At 39.8% G+C, this 23,122-nt stretch overlaps 1 protein-coding gene across 1 annotated transcript; it reads right to left on the minus strand.

The window, feature by feature from the left end:
- Positions 1-1,822: 1,822 nt before the first annotated feature.
- Positions 1,823-4,209, minus strand: LOC148017562 (uncharacterized). The gene has a single exon (XM_087663399.1). It carries the CDS (start codon positions 3,921-3,923, stop codon positions 2,397-2,399), a length of 1,527 nt encoding a protein of 508 aa, XP_087519525.1. The 5' UTR covers positions 3,924-4,209; the 3' UTR covers positions 1,823-2,396.
- Positions 4,210-23,122: the final 18,913 nt, after the last annotated feature.

A 23,122-nucleotide genomic window follows, 5' to 3' on the forward strand; every position in this document is an offset into this window, starting at 1 on the left:
TGACAAGTACACTCACTTCTTATAACAATAGACATTTGTTTTCTTTCCCAATGTAGTTAATAATGAATGGTGCACAACCACGCTTTCAATTGTCTCTTAAGCTAAATGAATGCAATGCAGTTTTCATACCAGGTATGCTCATTCAAACTTTTCCATCAATTTTTGTGCAAATCGCATTTAGATGTACAACTTAGCATAGTTATCAAAGCTCAAAAGGATGTAAAGCACCACTCAAAAATTCATGCCAGCTTCCACATTCAAAGTGCTTGAACTTTTCACAAGTTTAGGAATTGTAAGCCCCTTTTGATTTAAGTATTAGTTACACACCCTTGAGGATTGGCTCTACGGTTTGCTTTCCTTACCCTCAATTAGGATTTAAGTGAGCAAGTGGATGGATGGACTATTATGACAAGAGTATAACATAGTTAGCACAAGCCCACACTTTCAAACAAGACAACATAGGAGTGCACTAGCATTATTGTGAGCAAGGTCATTTAAAAATGTGTGCTAACATAAAAGATTAGATTGGTGACATCTTAAATTGGACCTTGATGTAAAGGAGCCTCAAGGCTCAACAAACCACTTAGAGAACACAAGATGTGGGACTATGCATGAAGTAAATGATGCTTTGGAAGGTAAGGCATGGTTATTGGGCATCATTATGAATGGTACTTCAGCCAACAAATGTGATTGACTAATATACTATAGTTGGTGAAGTTCAACCTATCTACTTTCAATTGTACACACACCTAAGCCAAAAAACAAATTTCAACCTCTATCTCTTAAGCTCAAGCACATCGTAGTCTAGCTTGGGTTGATATGAATACTTACTTCTTTCCATAGATCACAAATTCTTCTTGACAATTGCATGCATGCACATTCTCGCTTGGGTTCACTCAATCTTATACTCAAATTAGAGCCACGTCGGATTAGCAAATGACCTACAATGTAGAGAACAAAGCACAAGGTAAAAAGCGAGGCGAGTAAACTAATGGAATCCTTTTAGAATGGGTAAGTCATACATTGCAAACACTACCAGCTATAACTTTACCATGGTGTTGAGTGGCCTTGAATCTTGAGCCTTGAGGCTTCAAGGCCATAAGACCAAGTCCTGGAACTAGGGTAACAAGGCCAATAGTGTCACCAAAAATAGTGACCCTTGATGTCCCAAGCAACGAAAGCGTCACTGAAGCTCCTGATAAGATGTATAATTGTGCAAATGCTATATCATTATGCAACAAAAGTTTCATTGTGAATTGGCATGTCATCAAACTAGCAACTAGCAAAAGGTACAGAAGTACATTCACAAATCGAAACTTTTGTTGTGATAGTGGACCATTAGATTGCCAAATTCGAATGGACATATGGTATACCAACATTTGACATGTCACGAAAGATGAGAGAAACTTTCGATTCTTTAATGTCAATCTTTAGGCCCGCATAAGATTTCTTTTTGGGGGCTGTCAACTCATCAATCCCCTGTACCCTAAATAACAAGAATGGAAAACATGATTGCCCCATGGTGGTGGAGACACTTTAATTTAAAACTTTTTTATTATAAGTCCCCATCCTATAGCCTAGACTACTAGATCAAAGGTAGAGATATAGAGTGAAAAAGATATATGAATGGGGCATTCATGAGAACTACATGCTCAAACCACAAGGTTATGTGATTGGACTTTCTTATTGAATCACACATATACAAGAAAACGCTTTTAAAAACATAAAGCTAGTGTGTAATATAAGTAACCAAAATGTCAATATCTTGCAAAGGTTTGGGTGCATCAAAATTTCCCTATCAATTTAAAGAAGCCATTTATGACTTTCATCTATGTGGAATACTTCAGTTTGGAATATACTTTGATATAAGATAATGTGACCACATGAACATGCTCTTCTCTTCATGTCTCATATGTCAAATGCTTCAATTACTAGTGTCTCACTACGAGTCCACAATTAGGGGCATCATCCACCCTTTTGATCATTTGCTTCTCACTTGATAACCTTTTTGAGAGATTCATGATGTTGTTCCTAATGACTCACCTTGCAATTCTGATTGCCATCATTAACCTTACAAAGTCCTAAAGCACCATGATGTACCAAGTTGACAGAGTTGAGATTAAATTCCCTCGTAAGAGAACGTATTGTATAATTATCTAAGGCAACCGAAATCTCTTACTATGACATGATTTACCAACATTGTAATCAGAAAGAGAGCATATATCATTTAGCATGGAGATCTACATCCTTAGCTACTTGTCACTTTGTAACGTTGAGAAGAATGTCAATTGTAAGGTGTTAGTAAGACCTGTGTTTTGTGAAGACCCACAATGTGAAGGAGGCAGCTGGGGCAATTTGTGACAAAAACTGTGAGAGAGAGAGAGAGAGAGAGATGCCTAATACTTCCGATCTCTGCATCTTGAGATAAGCACCACAGCAGCAATTATGATTACCAGCACAACTAGGGTTATGGCCACAGCTGCCACTATGGTTCTGGGGCCCTTTTGATGGGGTTCAGAGGGCTGCCCAAAATCATCTGAAGGGGCAAGTGCCTGATCAGGAGATAGTGCTGGTGATGAGGCAGAAGAAGTAGGTGGCACAATGGGCAATCCAGCAGCATCACACTTTGGCACCTTCTCCAGAAACAGAGGCCTCTTGCCATCTTCCCCTGCATAGCACACCCCTTCATTCCCCTCCATCTTCAGATTGTTGAGCTTGCCCAAGAAACTGCTGTTGAAGGGCAGGGGCCCCTTGAGCTTGTTGTGGCTGAGGTCGACGTACCGCAGCGCCTTCATACTGTTGAATGTGTCCGGTAGCGAGCCGTTGAAGCTGTTGTTGCTGAGATCAAGATATATCAGAGATGTCAGGCTTGTGAGTGATGCCGGAATGGACCCATACAAGTTATTTGATGCTAGCACAAGCTTCTCCAGTTTCTTCATTTTGGAAAACATGTTAGGAAGATGGCCTGTAAGGTTATTGCCACTCAGGTCAAGTTCTCTGAGGAGGGATAGTTTGGCCATGGTTTTGGGGATGCTTCCATGTATGGAATTTGCTGGTAGATGCAGGGTTGTGAGGTTGGGGGGCCATGAGTTGAGAGGCAGAAGCCCGGATATGTTTGTATTAGAGATTGTGATGTGGCTAAGATGTTTCATTTGGGACACTATTATGCTAAGCCCACTGGCATTGATGTACACATCAGAGACTATGATGTCAGTGAGGTTATGGAACTTGCCGAGCCAAGTTCCAGGCAGGGGAGGTGAGTCAGGAGCGTCCGTGGATCTGCCCAAGCTTGCCACACAGGAGAAGGATGTAAGGGATGTCAGGAGCTCTGAGGGGACATGAACAGGGAGCATAGGGCAGTCCAAGAAGGAGAGGGCCTTTAGGGTTTGGAGGGCTGACAGGGCTTCTGTGGTGAGGGTTGCATCCTGGCTGCATAGCTGGAGCTGCAAGGCGAGGAGATAGCGGACAGGGCGGTCGTCATTGCACAGGAGGATGTCGTGCAAGGTGGAGCAGGCGTCCTTGTTGGATGGGAGGTGGATGCCAAGGGAGAGCAATGCAGAGAGCTGGGTGGGGTCCAGGCTGCTGGCATTGTGGGGGAAAGCAGGTGATGATGATGATGGAGGAGTTACAGAGTCCCCAGCAGGCGCTGGTGCGGGTGCGACGGTGGGGAGGTCTGCGGGAGCCCTGGCTATGATGGATGGCCTATGTTGATGACGGGAATGAGGATTGTGGTGGTGATGATTAGGCAGGAAAGGCAATGGAGCTGTGGCAGGAGCATGCGTGTGCTGGACTGCAAGTTCTGCTTCTACAGAGGAGGCAGGCAAAGATGGAGGTGAGAACAGAGCAGCAGCAGCAGATGCTAAACAGAAGTGCCATAACCATAGACATAGCCATAACCACCTTTCCTCTCCCATTTCCATCATCACAAAGACCTTTGTAGTCAACTCCAGTCTCCTATCTTGGCTGCTTCACCTTCCATTACTATATATGAGTGAACAAACATGTTCCGAGTCTTGAGAAAGAGAGAGAGAGAGTTATGTTCTTTTCTTTGAGCTTTCTGGTTTCATGAATCATAACCCCAGAATCCTTGACCTTGGGTTGTGCGTTGGGTCGACAGGAATTCTGAGAGACACACACACACAACAATCTCTCTCTCTCTCTCTCTCTCTCTCTCTCTCTCTCTCACAGAGCTAGGTGGCCTAGAGAGACTCAACAGGAGGGAAAATGGGCAATTTGGGGCATTTTTGAAAATCCAATTGGGGCAAGTTTCAGTCACTTTGGATTCATAATACCCCGAAATTTCGATTAATCGAAATGCGAAAATTGGAATTTATGTGTCTCTCTCAAATCGAGTTTTGGGTCTGATCAAAGACCGAAATTTCTTCTTCAGTTTACCGTAATACGCAGACAGTAGCAAGAGTGGTATTTAAGAGCCTCTCCATTTCCTCTCTCTATTGGCTGGACTCTGGTTTTTGCGCGGAACCTTGAAAAATCACCAGGAAGAAAAAGAACAGCGGAATTTCAATTTCCTCTTTTTTTCTGTTTTCTGGTTTTCTTGAGATAGGAAGATCCTCGCGGACCAAGAAGCACCTCTCTCTCTCTCTCTCTCTGTCTGTGTACAGACGTGGCAGCCAACGTGTTTCATCGGTTTCTGTACCCTCTCTTTTAGCCTTTAGGGTATACATAATACCATCAGCTCAGTTAACTGCCAGTCTTTTTTAAGCTTTGCTGTTAAAAATGTTGATGTCTAAGTCTTTTAGATTTGTTGGGAAATGTTGATTTTGACATCAAACATGTTGATGTTCGGGCATTTGTTACGAGTGTGTGTCATTACTCATGGGGCTTTAAATTTGAAGCCTAACATTGGGCTTACCTCGGGGTGAAAGGCGGGATAATCCCATCCAAAAAACTCTTGCCAAAAGGTGAATAAAATCACACTCACCAAAGCAATGGGCTTTCACAAAAATCCCATTGCAGTTTGGTTGCTATGTTAGATTTCAACAAAATTTCCATGATGGTTTGTTTGGCTCTGCCCAAAGCTTGGATAGGTTAGTAGGGTATCAAAACTATGAAGTTTAAAGTTTGACTTGGCATAAATAATTTCAATCCAACAAATTATCTATACTAGCGTTCCGCACATGCTTCGGCAGTTTCACGGCAGCTTTGCTCAACAATCCATTTCTCATCTTTTTCTCTCCTCTTTTTTCTCTCCGTTTTCAAATTTTTAATTTATATTCTCTCTCTCTCTCTCTCTATCTCTCTCCCCAAATTCCCTATGTCTAATTCTCTCTCTCTTTGCTTTTTATTTAATTTATTTTTTGTCTTAGTTTTTCTCTCTCTCTCTCTTTTCTCTCCCCGCTTTTCTCTCTCTCTCTCTCTCCCCTTTAATTCTCCCCCCTCTTTACTCTCTTTTTCTTCTCTCTCTTCATTCTCTTTTTAAAATTTTTATTTTATCTCTCTCTCTCTCTCTTTCCTTTTTTTCTCTCTACGCTTTTCTTCTCTCTCTCTCATTCTTCTTCTTCTTTCACTTTCTTCCCCCCCAATCTCTCTTAAAGTATGTAAGTTTTATCTTTTTTCTATTATATGTAATTCTCTCTTTATGTTTATATTCTCTCTCTCTCTCTCTCTCTCTCTCTCTCTCTCTCTCTCTCTCTCTCTCTCTCCACCTCTTTTTCTTCTCCTTCCCTTTCTCCTAATTTTTCTTTTTTCTTCTCTCTTTCTCTAAAAATATTTACGTTGTCATCGCGTTAAGAGTTGAAGGTCTACCACCGGGGCTTTTAGTGCAGAAGAAGGGTTTGGGATTCAAGATTCAGAAAGGATAAATGGATTGGGTTTTGATAAGATTTGGGAATTAGAAATAATTTAGGTACGGAAGAGGAATTCAAGCCTTCTCACTTTGTACTTAGCATACATGAACAGAAGGAATAAGACTAACTTGATTACATCAAATGCTTCAGGATGCATACATCATTTCATAAAGGATATTTTCAGATTTTCAATTCATTTATGAATGTCAAATGCAAGCTCTAATGGCATTTATTTCATGTACAAAGATGGATTTTAGTCCTTTGGGTCAAGTATATTGATGCTAGAATCAAATACATCCAAGATTTGGACCAAAGATACATGAAATGGATTGAAAAGGAATAATTTTAGCTTCATCCCTGTTTTAAAATAGAAAATTCCAGCCCATAAACAAATTCAAAATGAGTACATAAACTCAAGAAGAAGCACTCTTGATCATTTATGAACAATGTCCTGAAGAAAAGAGGTCATTTTCCTCTATTACAATCATAAAAAACCCATGTTTGCTCATAAAAATAGATCAAAATAGTGGGCTGCCCTGTTTATGACTGGTTATACCAGCCTATAACAGTCCATAAGTCTTCATTATCCTCACCCTTTGCTTGCCCCAAAGTCATTCAAGTACTTGGGCACAAGTCAGGCTTCATTGGACCAAGAATAAGGTAGAGAAGATGAGAGAAGTCATGCATAAGAGCAGGCTGAATACTCTTCTCTTAGATTTCCCTTCTTTTATAGACAGTTTCAGCATGCATTTTCATCAGACCAAAGAGGCAGAGAAGTGGAGCTCTCACCAAGTTAACATCTTCAGTTGTTTGCATGTTAATCTTCAGTTTGCATGCTCCATTCCATGCATCTCAGCTCCAGCTTTCTCCCAGTTTCCCTCAGGCAGAGCAGCCCGCATTTTGCACTGAAAAACGCGGGCTGCTCTTTGCTCCAACCCTGGTCATTTTTTGACCAGCCTAGGTCACTTGCGGGTCACCTAAGTAATTACTTTTGGTCCTGTGTGGACCTAGTGGACTTTTGACAGTTTTTGGCAACATTTTTGGGTTTTGTCCATATTTTTGTACCTGAATTAATGTGATTTATCCAGAAGACTGTCAATTACTTCCAGATGTCCAAGTTTTAGGTTCCCATAGACTTATTTTTCATAAATGTACATGATATATCTGCAAATTATATGCTAAATACAAAAGAACTTATATAACTAAGGTAGATATTGGATAACAATGCCTGAAAATATCTCATATAATTCCCAGTGAAACTCTTCTGAGTTCATAAGAATCCCATGATTTATATCATGGACAGTAAACTCTTTGACATTCACCCCCTCCTAACCTGCACATCCTCCAGCATGTGCCATTTCATAAGGTCACAGGTCAAGGAGGGTCTTCTTCTTCTTCATCTTCATTCTCTAAGTCTTTTTCTTCCTGTATGTCTTCAAGTAGAGGACTTATTTCTAAGTCATCAAGTTCATAACTTGAAGATTCTCTTCGTTTGAAGAGTTTGATTTGTTTCCCAGCTATTGGAATCTTGATCATAGTCCCATCCATTTCAGCCAAAGAGTAAGTAGCATTATTATGTACTACTTTTACAATATATGGTCCAAACCATCGCTTGGCTAACTTCCTATGAGCACTATATTGATTATCCAGGCTGCTATCATAAACAAGAACCCACTCATTCTCTTGAATAGCTCTTGGACGGAGTCGATGGTGCTTATCAAACCTCTTTTTATTCTTTAATCTTGCTATTTTTAGCCTTTCAATGGCTATTTTAACATCCTCTGGCCTTCTTTCAAGTTGCTTTATGCGTAAAGATAGCAATTCTTCCCTGTTCATGCCTTCATCCCAAGGCAAGATACTCCATGTGACAATGGATTCCTCATTAGGCATAATAGGTGGCTGTCCATACATGAGTTCGACTGGCATATATCCTGTCACTGCACTATGGGTTATTCTATCGGTCCATAATGCGAATGGTAGCATTTTAAGCCATTCCCTCAACTTTCCTTTGCATGATTTTGCTAAAGCTTTAAGAATTGGTTGATGACCTCTTTCACTCTTACCATTGCCTTCAGGGTTGTAGGCTGAAGTAAGAGATAGCTTAATCCCCAATTGAGCAAAGAAATGGTGAGCTTCATCGGCATCCAATTCTCCTCTATCAGCAGTTACTTTAGCAACACATCCATACCTACAAAATACTTCTTCAAGTAAAAATCTACAAACAGCATGAGTGGACTTTGTTGTCAAGGCCTTTCCTTCGACTTGATTTGTGAGATCTTCTCTAGCAAGTACTAGATACCTCATGTTCCAAGTTCCTGTAGGCATGGTTACTAAATCAATAATCCATCTATAGTGAATAGATAAAGGATAGGTAGGCTGAAGCCCATCTCTATGTTTTACCATGGAATACATTTGACAAGCATGACAAGACTCAACAAAATGCTCAATGTCTTTATACATGTTTTGCCACCAAAATTTTTCTTTTATTTTGGCAAAAGTATCCCATATGCCTCTACGACCAGCCAATAGGCTTTCATGGAATTCTTGCATGACCTGTCTCTGTGTCTTTTTGTCACCTAGGATACGAACAGGCGCTCTTCCTTTCTTTTTTGCATGCCTCCAAAGGTAGCCATCTTTAAGAAAAAAACCATAGGCTTTTCTCTTAATTTTCTTGAACTCTTCATGAGTCCATTCTTCCTTCTTTGACATAGTGCTAAAAAATTGGCCAATTTTTAACCAATCATCTGCATAATATTCTTCTTTAAAGTGTGAACAAACCATAACAAAACATGGAATATGCTGTTTACTAGCTAGCTGTCCATTGTTCTTTTTTAGTTGATTCATCCATCCTTGCTAATGTAAAAGTTGTATTTTTAGCTGAACCTATTGTTCTTGTTGTAATTTTTATTGTACCTACATTAACAGCTTCATTTATAAACTCTGATTCTTCTTCATCCTTCATTTCTTCTTCATCCATATATCTGGCACGTGAAAGCATGTCAGCAACTGGATTATCTTTACCTGCAATATGTTTCAAATCAGGATTTAAGGATTTAATATAGGCTATCCATCTTAGCATGGCTATGTCAGGTGTGGAACAATTGGCTATCATGCCCAAGAGTGGTAGGAAATCTGTCTCAACTATAACATGTGCGCCCATGAAGTACTCCCTGTCACATTTTAATGCAGTTACTACTCCCCAAAGCTCTCTTTTAATTTGAGCATACCTTCTTTCTTGTTCATTAAGAACCTTTGCTCCAAAGCGGATCACATATCTGTTGCCTTCAAGGTCGTCTTGACCAACTGCCCATCCTATTCCAATAGGACTTGTGTCCATTGTGAGAAAAATGGGCTGTCCATTAGAGTAGTTAGCCCTCTTTAAAGTGGGAGCTGAGGTCAGCATTTTCTTGAGTTTCTGAATAGCTTGAGTGTATTCTTTTGACCATAGAAACCTTTGGCCCTTTCTTAGAAGCTGATAAAGACTTTCAGCAACATGAGCAAAATGTGGTATCCAAATAAGGTAGAAGACACATGCACCAAGAAATCTTCTCACTTTTGAAACATTTGTACATTCTTCTTGCATCTTGCTGATTGCATTTATTTTAGATGGAGAAGGCTTTCGGCCATATGGACCACACATATGACCGACTATAAGAACTTCTTCAACTCCAAAAACAGATTTAGCTCCTGAAAGAGTAAGATGGACTTCTTCTAATTTAGACAGGATTTGAGCACAATCATTAATATGATTAAAAACAAACTTTCGACATCCAAGTTCATTGAGTTCTTCATTTTTCTCATGAACTTCACATCCTTTAATTGGAACATCATCAAGAAAAGGAAGAGTCAATTGAGGAATATAATCCCTCAATACTTTATGCATGGCATTCATCATGTGAGCTACTGAATTCGTAGCCCCTTGAGGTAGAGTACACATGCGGACTAGGCCAAGAGGCGTCTTCATTGTAGTAATGTCACGGCTTTCCAAAGCAAGCTGAAATTGGTCGTAGCCTGAATATAAGTCTCCCACGGAATAGATTGCCCTGCCTGCAAAAGCTTCAGCAAACTCATCCACAATTGATCCTGATCCAACATTTCTTATAGTGACTTTATTAACGGGTTGCAAATCTTGAATGAATTGTAAAGATCCATTCTTCTTAGGTACGGTAAACCATCGGTTGGAATATGGAGCTAAAGATGGCTCCAATATTCGCATTTTTATCTTTTCATTTAAAAGCAATAACTTAGGCAAATGAGCCCTTGGAACCAGAAATGGTTTAAGATTCCAAGGTACATGTGGGACCGTAAAAATTACCATTGGAGCCACAATGCTTGGATCCACACAGCCGATTTCATGCGGCTGAAATAAAAAGGCTTTACCATGGTTCTTTAACATCTGCATGAAAATTTGTTTTTCAGCCGGCAAGAGGAAAGAGTCTTCACCAATTTTCAGCTTTTGTAGACTTTCAGCTGTAAATTGATGGCCAATATCTTTAGGATCATGAAGGCTTGGTTGTTTGGATACCCTTTCTACTAATCCTTCGCTTTCAGGTGGTAGAGGAGTAGCTACCGGCTTGACCTTCTTATCAACTATTTTATATTTTGTTTCTACTCTTGCTTCATCCTTGTTTGACTGTCCAAAGGCTTCATAATCTGCAAATTCTTGAATTATGTCATACATATCCAATGTACATACCTGTATGGACTGATTTTCAGCTTGATTTTCTGCATGAACGGCTGTATAAATTTCAGCCATTGTATCATTATAATTCAGCCCATAAAATAGACCTGAAATTTCTTCATCTTTAAGTAAACCATCAATTTGCTTCAGTCCTTACTCCATATGACTCAAGCACTTTCTTTCAGCCCTATTTATGGCTGAAAATTGTTTATAACAACCCACTCCATTGACTGAAAAAACCTACAAATCAGCTTTAGACCTTGCCTCCTTCATATGTGGAGGCAAATTTTTATGACATGATGCACTGCCATAGCCTCCACTTATAGCAGTGCTACCTGAAAACCCTTAAATTCTCGAGCATTAGGAGGAACGGGACGATCTCTCAATCGATCCCTATTCCGATGGTGATTAAGACAAACAGTTAGGAATTGAACAACCTTATCATTATCCTTGCTTCTTATCCGAGCGTATGATGAACCATCATCAAGAGCCTTTGTCTCTAAACGAGACTCGGAAATAAATGGTTATCCAAGAATGATTGGATAACTGCAAGAATCTTGAACAAAGAAATGAAATTCCTCTTTTACATTACCAATAGTAACTTGTACATAAGGACATGCTGCATAAAGATCTCCAGAAGAGTTATTGGTTGCCTTCATGCGCCACCTTGGGTCCACGTCAATGGGCTATCCACCATTCTCATAGAGACTTCTTGACATAACATTAATTTCTGAACCATGGTCTATAAGGGCAATGCATGGAGTTTCTTTCTCACCGATTTTAACAACAATTTCAGTAGTCACTCTTGCCCAATGGGTACGGGAATAGTGACTACTTGGAATAAAGTGAGTTTCACTTTCTTCCTGCATGTTGTGAAGAAAAGTCTCTTTCTTTTGCATGGGCTGTACTTTAGATTGAGAAGTTTCCACCATTATGGCTTCTTCAGCTTTTGCTTCATAAATGTCTTCTTCTTTGGCTTCTATGGCTGCAATCAATTCTTTGATTGCCTCCAATCGAATCCCTTGAGTTTTCAGCTTTTCTTCATCCTGCAAATACATATGAAGTACTTGCAAAAAAGCATGTACAGATTCTTCAGTTTCCTCACCAACATATTGTCTTTTTCGTTTAATTACATCAATTATTACATCATGAAATCCTCGTTTTGCAATATCAAGAATTTCACCTAATGTAAATTCAATTCTACTACCAAGAATTCTTTCTTCTAGGATTCGTTTAAGATCCGTTGCGGTCTCTATGTCTGACTGCAACTTGTAACTGGGATGTTTGCTTTTTCTTTTTCCTTTTGTCTTCTTTGCTTGAGGGGCATCTCCCATGTCAACTTCTGGTGGTGGCGGATTTTCAGCAGCCATTTGTTGGTCTGGTTTGCTTCTTGTTATGCGTTTAGTCGGTCCTGAAGAAGATGGACCGGCAACATCTTCTTCTCTTTTCTTCTATCATGGCTTCTTGATTATTAATTTCAGCTAGCCGGGCAAAAGCTGAAAATGAATCCACAGGCTCGGACCATCCGGTTCTTCCTCGAATACATTGATTGGCAGTGGTTAAATCATCCTTAGTTGCCTTGCCTTGCTCCATGCGTTCCAAGGCCTGCGTCCACACTTTAGATTTTGCATTAGTTTTACATGCTTTAACAATTTCATTAGTCGGCTCAATTTGCAATCCATAAGTTGCAGCATCAACGGCTGCATAGGCTGTTCTTGTTGCCAAATCCTCCAATCTTTTCTTTATGCCGCCGTTACCGAAGTTTGGCTCAAGAGGAAGCCCGGTTTCGATTGCATGAATTTTGCCATCCTTCCAAAATACTAATTTTTGTGCTTCAGCTTCACGGAATGCTCCGCACTCCCTCTTGTCATGCTGAAGGCTATCACACCAAATGCAACGTCTTTTAAAGCCTTCTTGTGCAGGTCTTTGGGCGGTTGACCGACCCCTTTCTTCTACTTTAACATCAAGCCTTTCTACTTTAGAATTAATTTCTGTTAAATTAAGATGGAGATCCCGCATGCTTTTAATTAACTCATCCATGACATCCTTCTTTGGAGAAGGAACAACAGAATTTCTTGGTTGCTCGGCCATAGAGACAAGAGGTCGAGAAGCTGGAACAGGCTCCTTCATAGAATTAGTTGTTACAGGGATTGATCCCCATCTTAGGCCCAATCGTTCTCTTCGAGCAATCATATTAACTGCTTCAGTGACATCACTCCAAGCAGTCTTTAATCCCGACTCAGAGTCAGGGTCTTCAAGTCGGTCAGTCAATTTCTCCTGAAGAGAGGAATCTGCAGCTTTTAAAAATAACTCAATCTTTTGACTTTCCATACCTTGTTGGTCATCAGGATCTAGTTGGGCAAATTTTCTTTCAAACTCTCGATGAAGAGCAGTAGCAGTTAGACCCTTATTGGGCCTCTCGACCCATTCGGTGAAGATTTTCTTTGTCATAAGGCCAGAATCTTCAAGGAAAAATTCTTCTCGAAGAGCCTTTTTGAACACAGTCCATCCAGCGTCTTTTTGGGAAAGACCATGAATTCGGTCCTGGAGGCCATGCACAACCAGGCGAGCAAAGTAACGGCTCCAGGCATGTTGAGGAACTCCAAAGAAGACCATCTTGACAGTGTAGAGACGGATAAAAGAGGACACATTTTGCCCATTAAATTGCTTGAGTTCATGCCCAACTGCTTCTAAGGCCTTAATGGCATCAGCATCAATCCGTTCTTCTTCTTGTCTCCGTTGTTGTTGCAATTACAACTGCTGCTGAAATTGCAGCTGTTGTTGTTGGCTCTCTTGCATTAGACGAACCAACTGTTGCAAAGCATCTCCTCCCGAGCTTGATGATTCTCCCATTGGACTTCTTCTTCTGCAGGCTCTTCGCGTCGGGTTCACCACTGTCGTCGCGTTAAGAGTTGAAGGTCTACCACCGGGGCTTTTAGTGCAAAAGAAGGGTTGGGATTCAAGATTCAGAAAGGATAAATGGATTGGGTTTTGATAAGATTTGGGAATTAGAAATAATTTAGGTACGGAAGAGGAATTCAAGCTTTCTCACTTTGTACTTAGCATACATGAACAGAAGGAATAAGACTAACTTGATTACATCAAATGCTTCAGGATGCATACATCATTTCATAAAGGATATTTTCAGATTTCCAATTCATTTATGAATGTCAAATGCAAGCTCTAATGGCATTTATTTCATGTACAAAGATGGATTTCAATCCTTTGGGTCAAGTATATTGATGCTAGAATCAAATACATCCAAGATTTGGACCAAAGATACATGAAATGGATTGAAAAGGAATAATTTTAGCTTCAGCCCTGTTTTAAAATAGAAAATTCCAGCCCATAAACAAATTCAAAATGAGTACATAAACTCAAGAAGAAGCACTCTTGATCATTTATGAACAATGTCCTGAAGAAAAGAGGTCATTTTCCTCTATTACAATCATAAAAAACCCATGTTTGCTCATAAAAATAGATCAAAATAGTGGGCTGCCCTGTTTATGACTGGTTATACCAGCCTATAACAGTCCATAAGTCTTCATTATCCTCACCCTTTGCTTGCCCCAAAGTCATTCAAGTACTTGGGCACAAGTCAGGCTTCATTGGACCAAGAATAAGGTAGAGAAGATGAGAGAAGTCATGCATAAGAGCAGGCTGAATACTCTTCTCTCAGATTTCCCTTCTTTTATAGACAGTTTCAGCATGCATTTTCATCAGACCAAAGAGGCAGAGAAGTGGAGCTCTCACCAAGTTAACATCTTCAGTTGTTGGCATGTTAATCTTCAGTTTGCATGCTCCATTCCATGCATCTCAGCTCCAGCTTTCTCCCAGTTTCCCTCAGGCAGAGCAGCCCGCATTTTGCACCGAAAAACGCAGGCTGCTCTTTGCTCCAACCCTGGTCATTTTTTGACCAGCCTAGGTCACTTGCGGGTCACCTAAGTAATTACTTTTGGTCCTGTGTGGACCTAGTGGACTTTTGACAGTTTTTGGCAACATTTTTGGGTTTTGTCCATATTTTTGTACCTGAATTAATGTGATTTATCCAAAAGACTGTCAATTACTTCCAGATGTCCAAGTTTTAGGTTCCCATAGACTTATTTTTCATAAATGTACATGATATATCTGCAAATTATATGCTAAATACAAAAGAACTTATATAACTAAGGTAGATATTGGATAGCAATGCCTGAAAATATCTCATATAATTCCCAGTGAAACTCTTCTGAGTTCATAAGAATCCCATGATTTATATCATGGACAGTAAACTCTTTGACAACGTTTAAAAAATACTTTTCTCTTTTCTCTTTTTCCCCATCTTTTCTCCTCTTTTCCTTTTTATCTCTTTTTTTAAATTCTTCTTCTATCTTTCTTTCTTTCTCTCTCTCTCTCCCCTCATTTCTTTTCACTCTCTCTCCTCTTTTTTCCTTTTTTTATTCTTCTCTCTTTCAATTTTTTTATTTTCTCTTTTTTTAAAATTTTTTATCTTTTCTCTCTCTATAATGATCTCTTTGTGTTCAAATTCTCTCTCTTCTTCTTATTTTCTCTCTCTCATTTTCTTCACGCTGTCTCTCTCTTCCCTTTTCTTCTCCCCCTCTCTCCTCTCTTTTCCCTTTTCTTTTCCTCTCTCTCTTAAATTGTATATTTTCTCTCTCTATAATTCTCTTTCTCTCTATTCCCTCTCTCTCCCTTCGTCTCCTCTTCTTTCTTTTTTGCTCTTTGTATATTTCTCTCTCTCTCTCCTTATTTTAATTAAGAAAAATGTTAATTTAAAAAGACTATTCACTTTCCTCTTTCCCTCCTTCCTCTCTTCATCTTCTTTTTATCATTCTGCTTCTCTCTCTTTCTCTCTCTCTCTCTCTCTCTCTCTCTCTCTCTCTCTCTCTCTCTCTCTCTCTCTCTCTCTCTCTCTCTCTCTCTCTCTCTCTCTCTCCCTTTGAAAGTGTGTGAAAAACTATATTCAAAAAATTTAAAATTTTAAAAAATTAATAATATTTAATTGAAAAATTTTAATCTAAGAGAGAGAGAGAGAGAGAGAGAGAGAGAGAACCTAGGCCCTACACATGAGAGAAAGAGAGGGAGGGGGAAAATAAAGCGAGAGATTATAAGTGAGAGAGAGGGGAGAGAGTTTTAATTTTAAAAATGGAGGTGAGGGGAGGGGAAGGGGGGGAGAGGGGGAGGGGGAAAGGAGACTTTTATGAAAAAAGGGAGGGGGAAGAGAAAATGAGGGATTACACGTGAGAAAGAGGGGAGGGAAGGGGGTTTTGATTGAAAAAAGGAGGTTTGGAAAAGGGAGCAAGTTCGGAAAGCCCTCTAGATGTTTGAGGCTTTCCGAATGTATAATGAAAATAATATAGTTCTCTTTCTCTGCCTTCTATTTTAGTTTATTTTTTCTCCTCTCCTGGTTCTCTCTCTCTCTCTCCCTCTCTTTTCTCTCCCCACTTTTCATCTCTCTCTCTCCTTTTATTCTCCCTCTCTCTCCTCTCTTTTCCTTCTCTCTCCCTTTGCTCTTTTTTTTCTTTCTCTCTCTCTCTCTCTTCATTCTCTTTTTAAATTTCTTCTTCTTCTTCTTCTTCTCTCTCTCTCTCTCTCTCTCTCTCTCTCTCTCTCTCTCTCTCTCTCTCTCTCCCCCCTTTTCTTTGCCTACCCCCACTTGCCAACCACAGGCTTGCGCCTGCATGCCAATAGCAGAGCAGTATAAAGGACGTGAGCTTGTGCAGGATTGCCACTAGTCTAGCACTCTGATGCAGCTCTGACTTATTGTGACTAAGATAGTTGTGGAGAGTGCGTGACTGAGACTATCGTCACCACCAACAGTGCTCAGGAGAATGCATAACTGAGACTGTTGTGGAGAATGTGCTGGGACTAAGAACACAACCATCTCTCTCTCTCTCTCTCTCTCTCTCTCTCTCTCTCTCTCTCTCTCTCTCTCTCTCTCTCTCTCTCTCCCCTTGGCTCCTGGAAGGGACCTGGATAGCGTGTATAAGGAACGTGTAAGCAGAGAGGGTCTGTGACACTGACGGTAGCTCCAAGCCGCCCTCAAATATATGATAAGAGGGGTGCCCTGGACTGTGCTAGTACTTAAAGTTGTAACCCCAGCCTTTGCAGTTCAAAGCACACTGCCTTGCCTTCTGCAATTCATCTCTACAAGTCTACGGTTGTGCCTGAAGAGCTGGACTGTGTGGTAGCATTGGCATGGCTTAACTACTAAGGAGTGGACATGACTACGATTGGAGATACTAATGAGCACCTTTCCCGGAGTGGATGATCTGTTGCACGCAGCAAAGCCAACTCGACAACCACATGTTTACCTCTCTCTACTAGCATGTTGGAGCAACCATGTGTTGGAGAAATCTCACAGGATGAGATATGGAATTTTTTGGCAGCACTTTAAGCATCAGTCAATACAGAGAATCAAGAAATCACATGCTTGGCTCTCCAGTGTCAAGCATTGGAAAGCAAGAATACACAGTTGGAACAGACTATGGAGGAACATGCCAAGAGAATCACAGACTTGGAAACGAGTATGACGACATGCACATTCATGGAAACACCAAAAACATGGGCCAAAGTGGTAGCACATACCCCTCCAAATGGAGACATGCCTATACTTCATGCAGAGGGTGGTGATGCAGTGGTAGATGATGTGGATGCACGTGAACGTAAAGAAAGAGAAAAGCTGGCCCAAAACTTGGTTATTTGGGGATTGCCCGAAATAGATGATGAGACTGCACTGTCTCTTACTACGGAAGTCACAGAGTTTTTTTGTAAGCTGATCCGAGAGATGCAATGTTAAATACATCTATAAAGGTTTTTGAGAAACCAAAGAGCAGTCACAAAAATGTCAAAGGATTGCCATGCAACAAATAGTTTGATGATGAATGTAAGGCTACACGTAGAAAGCTGAAAATCCTTCCTAAGGGACAAGAACGAAGTGAGGCGGAAAAATGATATAATGCTCTCACGAGTAAAAAGCGACAACGATATGTAGTGGGCAAAGAAAGTGAAGATGATAGGGAGTTTGAGAAATGTCCAAGGCAAGCATGGAGAAAATTGCAAACCAAATGGTCAAATGTTATGGGGGATCTTACAGATGCTGACATGCTATTGTATGTTACAGAACTTTACATGCATAAAGGGGTACAACCCATCAAATGTGATGTACATGCGCAGCCATTTAGTACTCTGTTCACTTTAGAAACATTGGAGCTAATGAAAAAGCATGTGATACTTTGTAGTTGAATGCGAAGATGTTGAAATGGACAAGAAAGGAGACAAGGTTGTTTATGTTGCATGTGATACATCATGCTTTTGCATATGGTTTTCCCCAAGAATGGTAGGAGAATTGAATACAACTGTTGTATAAGGGAGGAGATTGCAATTTTCTCACAAACTACCACACGATTATGGTCAGTTCAGCCATGGCAAAGCTATTCAACACTATCTTGGAAATGCAATTGAGTAAATGGATAGAAAGTAATAACAAAAGAGCTTATGGACAAGCAGGTTTTCGCCCTGGTCATAACACCATAGACCATTTGGTTACTTTATGTATGCTTATGGATGAGAGTCGGCTTGAGGGAGCAACCTTGTATCACTGTTTTATGGATTTTAAGAAGGCTTTCGACACTGTACCAAGGGTTGGCTTATGGCAATGAATGCAAGAATTAGGGGTCCCAAATGATCTATGCATGGGAATTTACAGGATATATCAATATGAGTGGTGTGCCACCTCAGAGGTCATAATGGGATGTCACAAGTATTTGAGAGTAATATGGGAGTCAAACAAGGTTGCCCGCTCTCCCCCACATTTTTTAGTTTGTGCATTGGTAAGCTAGAGGAAATACTTCTCATGGCTATGAATGAAGAGGAAGCCAAAAGCCCGCATATTGGTATGTTTGCCATCATGCTCTTGCTTTATACAGATGATGTGGTCTTCTTTATATATACTAGGGAACATATGTAGTAGTTCATGGGGATTCTTGAACGATTTTGTCAAGATAGTGGTTTGATGGTGAATGTATAAAAAACAAAGCTAATGGTTGTGCGTACCAAGCAATTAAAGACCCCATCAAAAGTACATTATACGAGACAGTGTATAGAGGTAGTATCTACTTTCAAATACTTGGGGATTGAGATACCTACAGACCACATATGGCATACATATGTGGAGCAACGATTAGCGACAGGGAAAAGCAAGTATTATCACTTTGAAAGCGACTACAACAGTACAAATACTAAATGTTGGAAAATACGTTGTATAATCTTTTATGCATATGTTCTACAGACGGTATTATATGGAGTGGAAGTGTGGGGAGGAGCATCTCCTCATCTACATGGAACGATATTGAGAAGTTACAAAAAGCTTTTATTCGTAGACATTTGGGCATCAAAAGCACCACACCATATATACTTATGCTTTTGGAAACTGGCCATCGGCCAATTGAGGTACATGCTATGATTCGAGTACTGAGATATGCCACCTGAGTACGTTAAATGGATGACAAAAGGCTCCCCAAACAGGCATGGGATGCTAGCACACGCCTATAGAAAACATGGAAAAGTAAAGTGTTTTCAACAGGATGGGTGCTGGATATGGGAAAATGGTTTAAAGGGTGGGGAGTGGATAGATATCTAGATATGGCATCCGAAGATATATGCATGGACACATTTCAATTAGACCTCTTATGAGCGTATCAAGCAAAACATCAAAGCAAGGGAACAAATGGCAAACTTGCTTATTATAGTATGCATATCTATCCTTCATGTTGAGAATCCTACATGCAGGCAGAGACACACACGCAGCCATACATAGCCAACCCGCACTCAATGGTATTCAGACGGAGTATTGCATGACCGAACTCGATCACACACTTTATTGATTAAGACATGTGCATGGAGTGGACAGGCAAGAGAGATGAGGTTATGCAAGCTGTGTGGACTACAGAGTGTAGAATCAGAGGAGCACATGATTATGACATGCCCAGCATATGCACACATACGGGCTGACTTTGATATCACTTTACAGGGGCCACTTCACCAATTTTTGACCACTACTCCTATATCGAAGTTAGGGGCTCTCATTACCCGCATGTTACACTTTCGGGAGAACCACGCTGCATAGATCGCTCTTTCACCGTAACTACTATTTCCTACCATGGGAGAGGAGAATCATTATATATCTGAAAAGGTCCCATGGGTCATAATTTGGCATTCCTTAGACGATAATGAACTACTCTACTCTACTCTCTCTCTTCTTCTTCTTCTTCTTCTTCTTCTTCTTCTTCTTTCACTTTCTTCCTGCCCCCCTTAGTCTTTCTTAAAGTATGTAAATTTTATATTTTTTCTATATATAATTCTCTCTTTATGTTTATATTCTCTCTCTTTTCCTCTCTCTCTCTCTCCGCCCCCTTTTCTTCTCCTCTTTCTCCTATTTTTTCTTTTTTTCTTCTCTCCTTCTCTCTCTTTTAAATTTTATCTTCTCTCTCTCTCTCTCTCTCTCTCTCTCCTTCTTATCTCTCCCTTCCTCTCTCACTCAAAAAATATTTAAATTTAAAAAAGACTTTTCTCTTTTCTCTTTTTTCACGTCTCTCTTCCTCTTTTCCTTTTTCCCTCTTTCTTATTCTTATTCTTCTTTTGTCTTTCTCTCTCTCTCTCTCTCTCTCTCTCTCTCTCTCTTTCTCTCTCTCTTTTCCTTCTTTCTCATCTTTTTTCCTTTTTTTTTCTTCTCTCTTTAGATGTTTTTCTTTCCTCTCTCAATAATTCTCTCTCTGTGTTCAAATTCTCTCTCTTCTTTTCTTCTCTATGTCTCTCTCCCCTTTTCTTTTTCCCCCTCTCTCCTCTCTTTTCTTTTTTCTTTTCCTCTCTCTCTCTCTTAAATTGTATATTTTCTCTCTCTATAATTCTCTTTCAGTTTGTTCCCTCTATCTCTCCCTCCATCTCCTTTACTTTCTTTTGTGCTCTTTGTATATATATATTTCTCTCTCTCTCTCTCTCTCCTTATTTTAATTAAAAATGAAATTAAAAAGTTTAATCTAACACAGAGAGAGAGAGAGAGAGAGAGAGAGAGAGAGAGAGAGAGAGAACCTAGGCCCTACACATGAGAGAGAGGGGGGGAGGGGGAGAAGAAAAATGAAAACCTAGGCTCTACATGAGAGAGAGAGGGGAGAGGGGGAAAAGAAAGAGAGAAATTATAAGTGAGAGAGAGGGGGGAGGGGGTTTTAATTTTAAAAAATGGAGGGGAAGGGGGGAGGCTTTCATGAAAAAAGGGAGGGGGAAGAGAAAATGAGAGGTTACGCGTGAGAAAGAGGGGAGGGGAGGGGGTTTTGATTGAAAAAAGGAGGTTTGGAGAAGGAAGCAGGTTCAGGAAGTTTTCTAAAGGTTCGAGGTTTTCCGAACTTATAGTGAAAAAAATATAGTTCTCTCTCTCTCTCTCTCTCTCTCTCTCTCTCTCTCTCTCTTTCTCTCTCTCTCTCTTTGCCTTCTATTTTAGTTTTTTTTTCTCCTCTCCTAGTTTTCTCTCTCTCTCTCTCTCTCCTTTTTTTCTCCCCCATCTCTCATCTCTTTTCCTTCTTTCTCCCTCTCCCCCTTTTTTTTCTTCTTTTTCTCTCTCTCTCTTCATTCTCTTCTTAAAATTTCTCTTTGCGCTCTCTCTCTCTCTCTTTTCTTCTTCATCATCATCATCATCATCTTCTTCTTCTTTCACTTTCTCCCTCCCCCTCGTCTCTCTTAAAGTATGTAAATTTTATCTTTTCTCTATATATAATTCTCTCTTTATGTTTATATTCTCTCTCTTCTTCTCCTCTCTCTCTCTCTCTCTCTCTCTTCCCTTTTCTTCTCCTCCCCTTTCTCATAAATTTCCTTTTTCTTTTCTCTCCCTCTCTCTCTTTTAAATTTTATTTTTTTATTCTCTCCCTCTCTCTTTTAAATTTTATCTTCTCTCTCTCTCCCTTCCTTTCTCTCTCAATTTTTTTTAAATTTAAAAAAGACTTTTCTCTTTTCTCTTTTTTCCCATCTCTCTTCCTCTTTTCCTTTTTTCCTCTTTCTTTTTCTTATTCTTTTTCTCTGTTTCTTTCTTTCTCTCTCTCTCTCTCCTCTCTTTTCCTTCTCTCTCCTATTTTTTCCTTTTTTTCTTCTTCTCTCTTTAAATTTTTTTATTTCCTCTTTCTATAATTCTCTCTCTGTGTTTAAATTCTCTATCTTCTTCTTTGTATTTTCTCTCTCCTTTTCTTCTCTTTGTCTCTCCCCCTCTCTCGTCTCTCCTCTCTTTTCCTTTTTTCTTTTCCTCTCTCTCTCTCTCTCTCTCTCTCTCTATCAAATTGTATATTTTCTCTCTATAATTCTCTTTCTCTCTGTTTCCTCTCTCTCTCCCTCTATCTCCTCTTCTTTCTTTTTTGCTCTTTGTATATTTTTCTCTCTCTCTCTCATTGAAATTTTTAATTTTAGATTAATTTTTTTAATTTAATTTTTTAAAATTAAAATAAGAGAGTGAGAGAGAAAAAACCTAGGCCCTACACATGAGAGAGAGAGGGGAGAGGGGGAGAAGAAAAATGTAAATTTAAAAAAGACTATTCTCTTTCCTCTTTCCCCCCTCCTCTCTCCCTGTTTTCTTCTTTTTATCCTCCTCCTCCTCCTCCTCTCTCTCTCTCTCTCTCTCTCTCTCTCTCTCTCTCTCTCTCTCTCTCTCTCTCTCTCTCTCTCTTTCTTCTTCTTCTATCTCCCTCTCAAAGTGTGTGAAAAACTACTTTTAAAAACTTTAAATTAAAAAAAGCTTAATTAAAAGAAAAGTTTAAATTAAAAAGTTTAATGAGAGAGAGAGAGAGAGAGAGAGAGAGAGAGAGAGAGAGAGAGGAAAGAAAGAGAGAGATTATAAGTGAGAGAGAGGGGAGGGGGTTTTAATTTTAAAAAAGGGAGGGGGGGGGAGAGGCTTTAATGAAAAAAGGGAGGGGGAAGAGAAAATGAGAGATTACATGTGAGAAAGAGGGGAGGGGAGGGGTTTTTGATTGAAAAAAGGAGGTTTGGAAAAGGGAACAGGTTCAGGAAGCCCTCTGGAGGTTCAAAGCTTTTTGAATCTATAGTGAAAATAATATAGTAGCAAGATTCATAACATATATTGACATTTAAACAAAAATATGAATCATGAAAAGACTATAATGTATTAAGAATTTACTCATGCCCAAAAGTTTAGGGTTTGCAACCTAGTAAGATCTTCCCTATCTAGTTTGCCCATTAAACAAGTAGTACACGAAAACCACCATGCCTTTTGTTGTGATTTTTCCACCTAACTTATTGCCTTGTTGCATAAAAAATAAGCTTAGAGCTAACCTCCCAAATCTCCTAGAGCATCAAGATCCTCAATGAATACAAACCTAGCAGCATAATTTACTTCCTCTAAACTTGTCACCAAAAATGCAATAATCCATAGTGCCAGCCAAGCACTCCTTTTAGTACAACCATTCTAAAATAAGTGAGTCATAGTCTCTTCATCATCCCCACAGACATTTCCCATCCATAAGACCTCTTTGTCCAATCTTACTAGCTGTTGTGAGAGCTCCTATGATGACTCTCCATACAAAAACCTTTGTCCTTAAGTTGGAGCACACAGCCCATACCCCCTTGAAGATAATCAATA

Source organism: Lygodium microphyllum, chromosome 22, assembly GCF_053477565.2.
Source record: "Lygodium microphyllum isolate KBCC chromosome 22, Lygodium_microphyllum_v1.1.10, whole genome shotgun sequence".
NCBI classification, from domain to species: domain Eukaryota; kingdom Viridiplantae; phylum Streptophyta; class Polypodiopsida; order Schizaeales; family Lygodiaceae; genus Lygodium; species Lygodium microphyllum.

Bases quoted from the DNA above. Each gene is read 5' to 3' on its own strand.
- LOC148017562 (XM_087663399.1), bottom strand. From the start codon at position 3,923: ATGATGGAAATGGGAGAGGAAAGGTGGTTATGGCTATGTCTATGGTTA.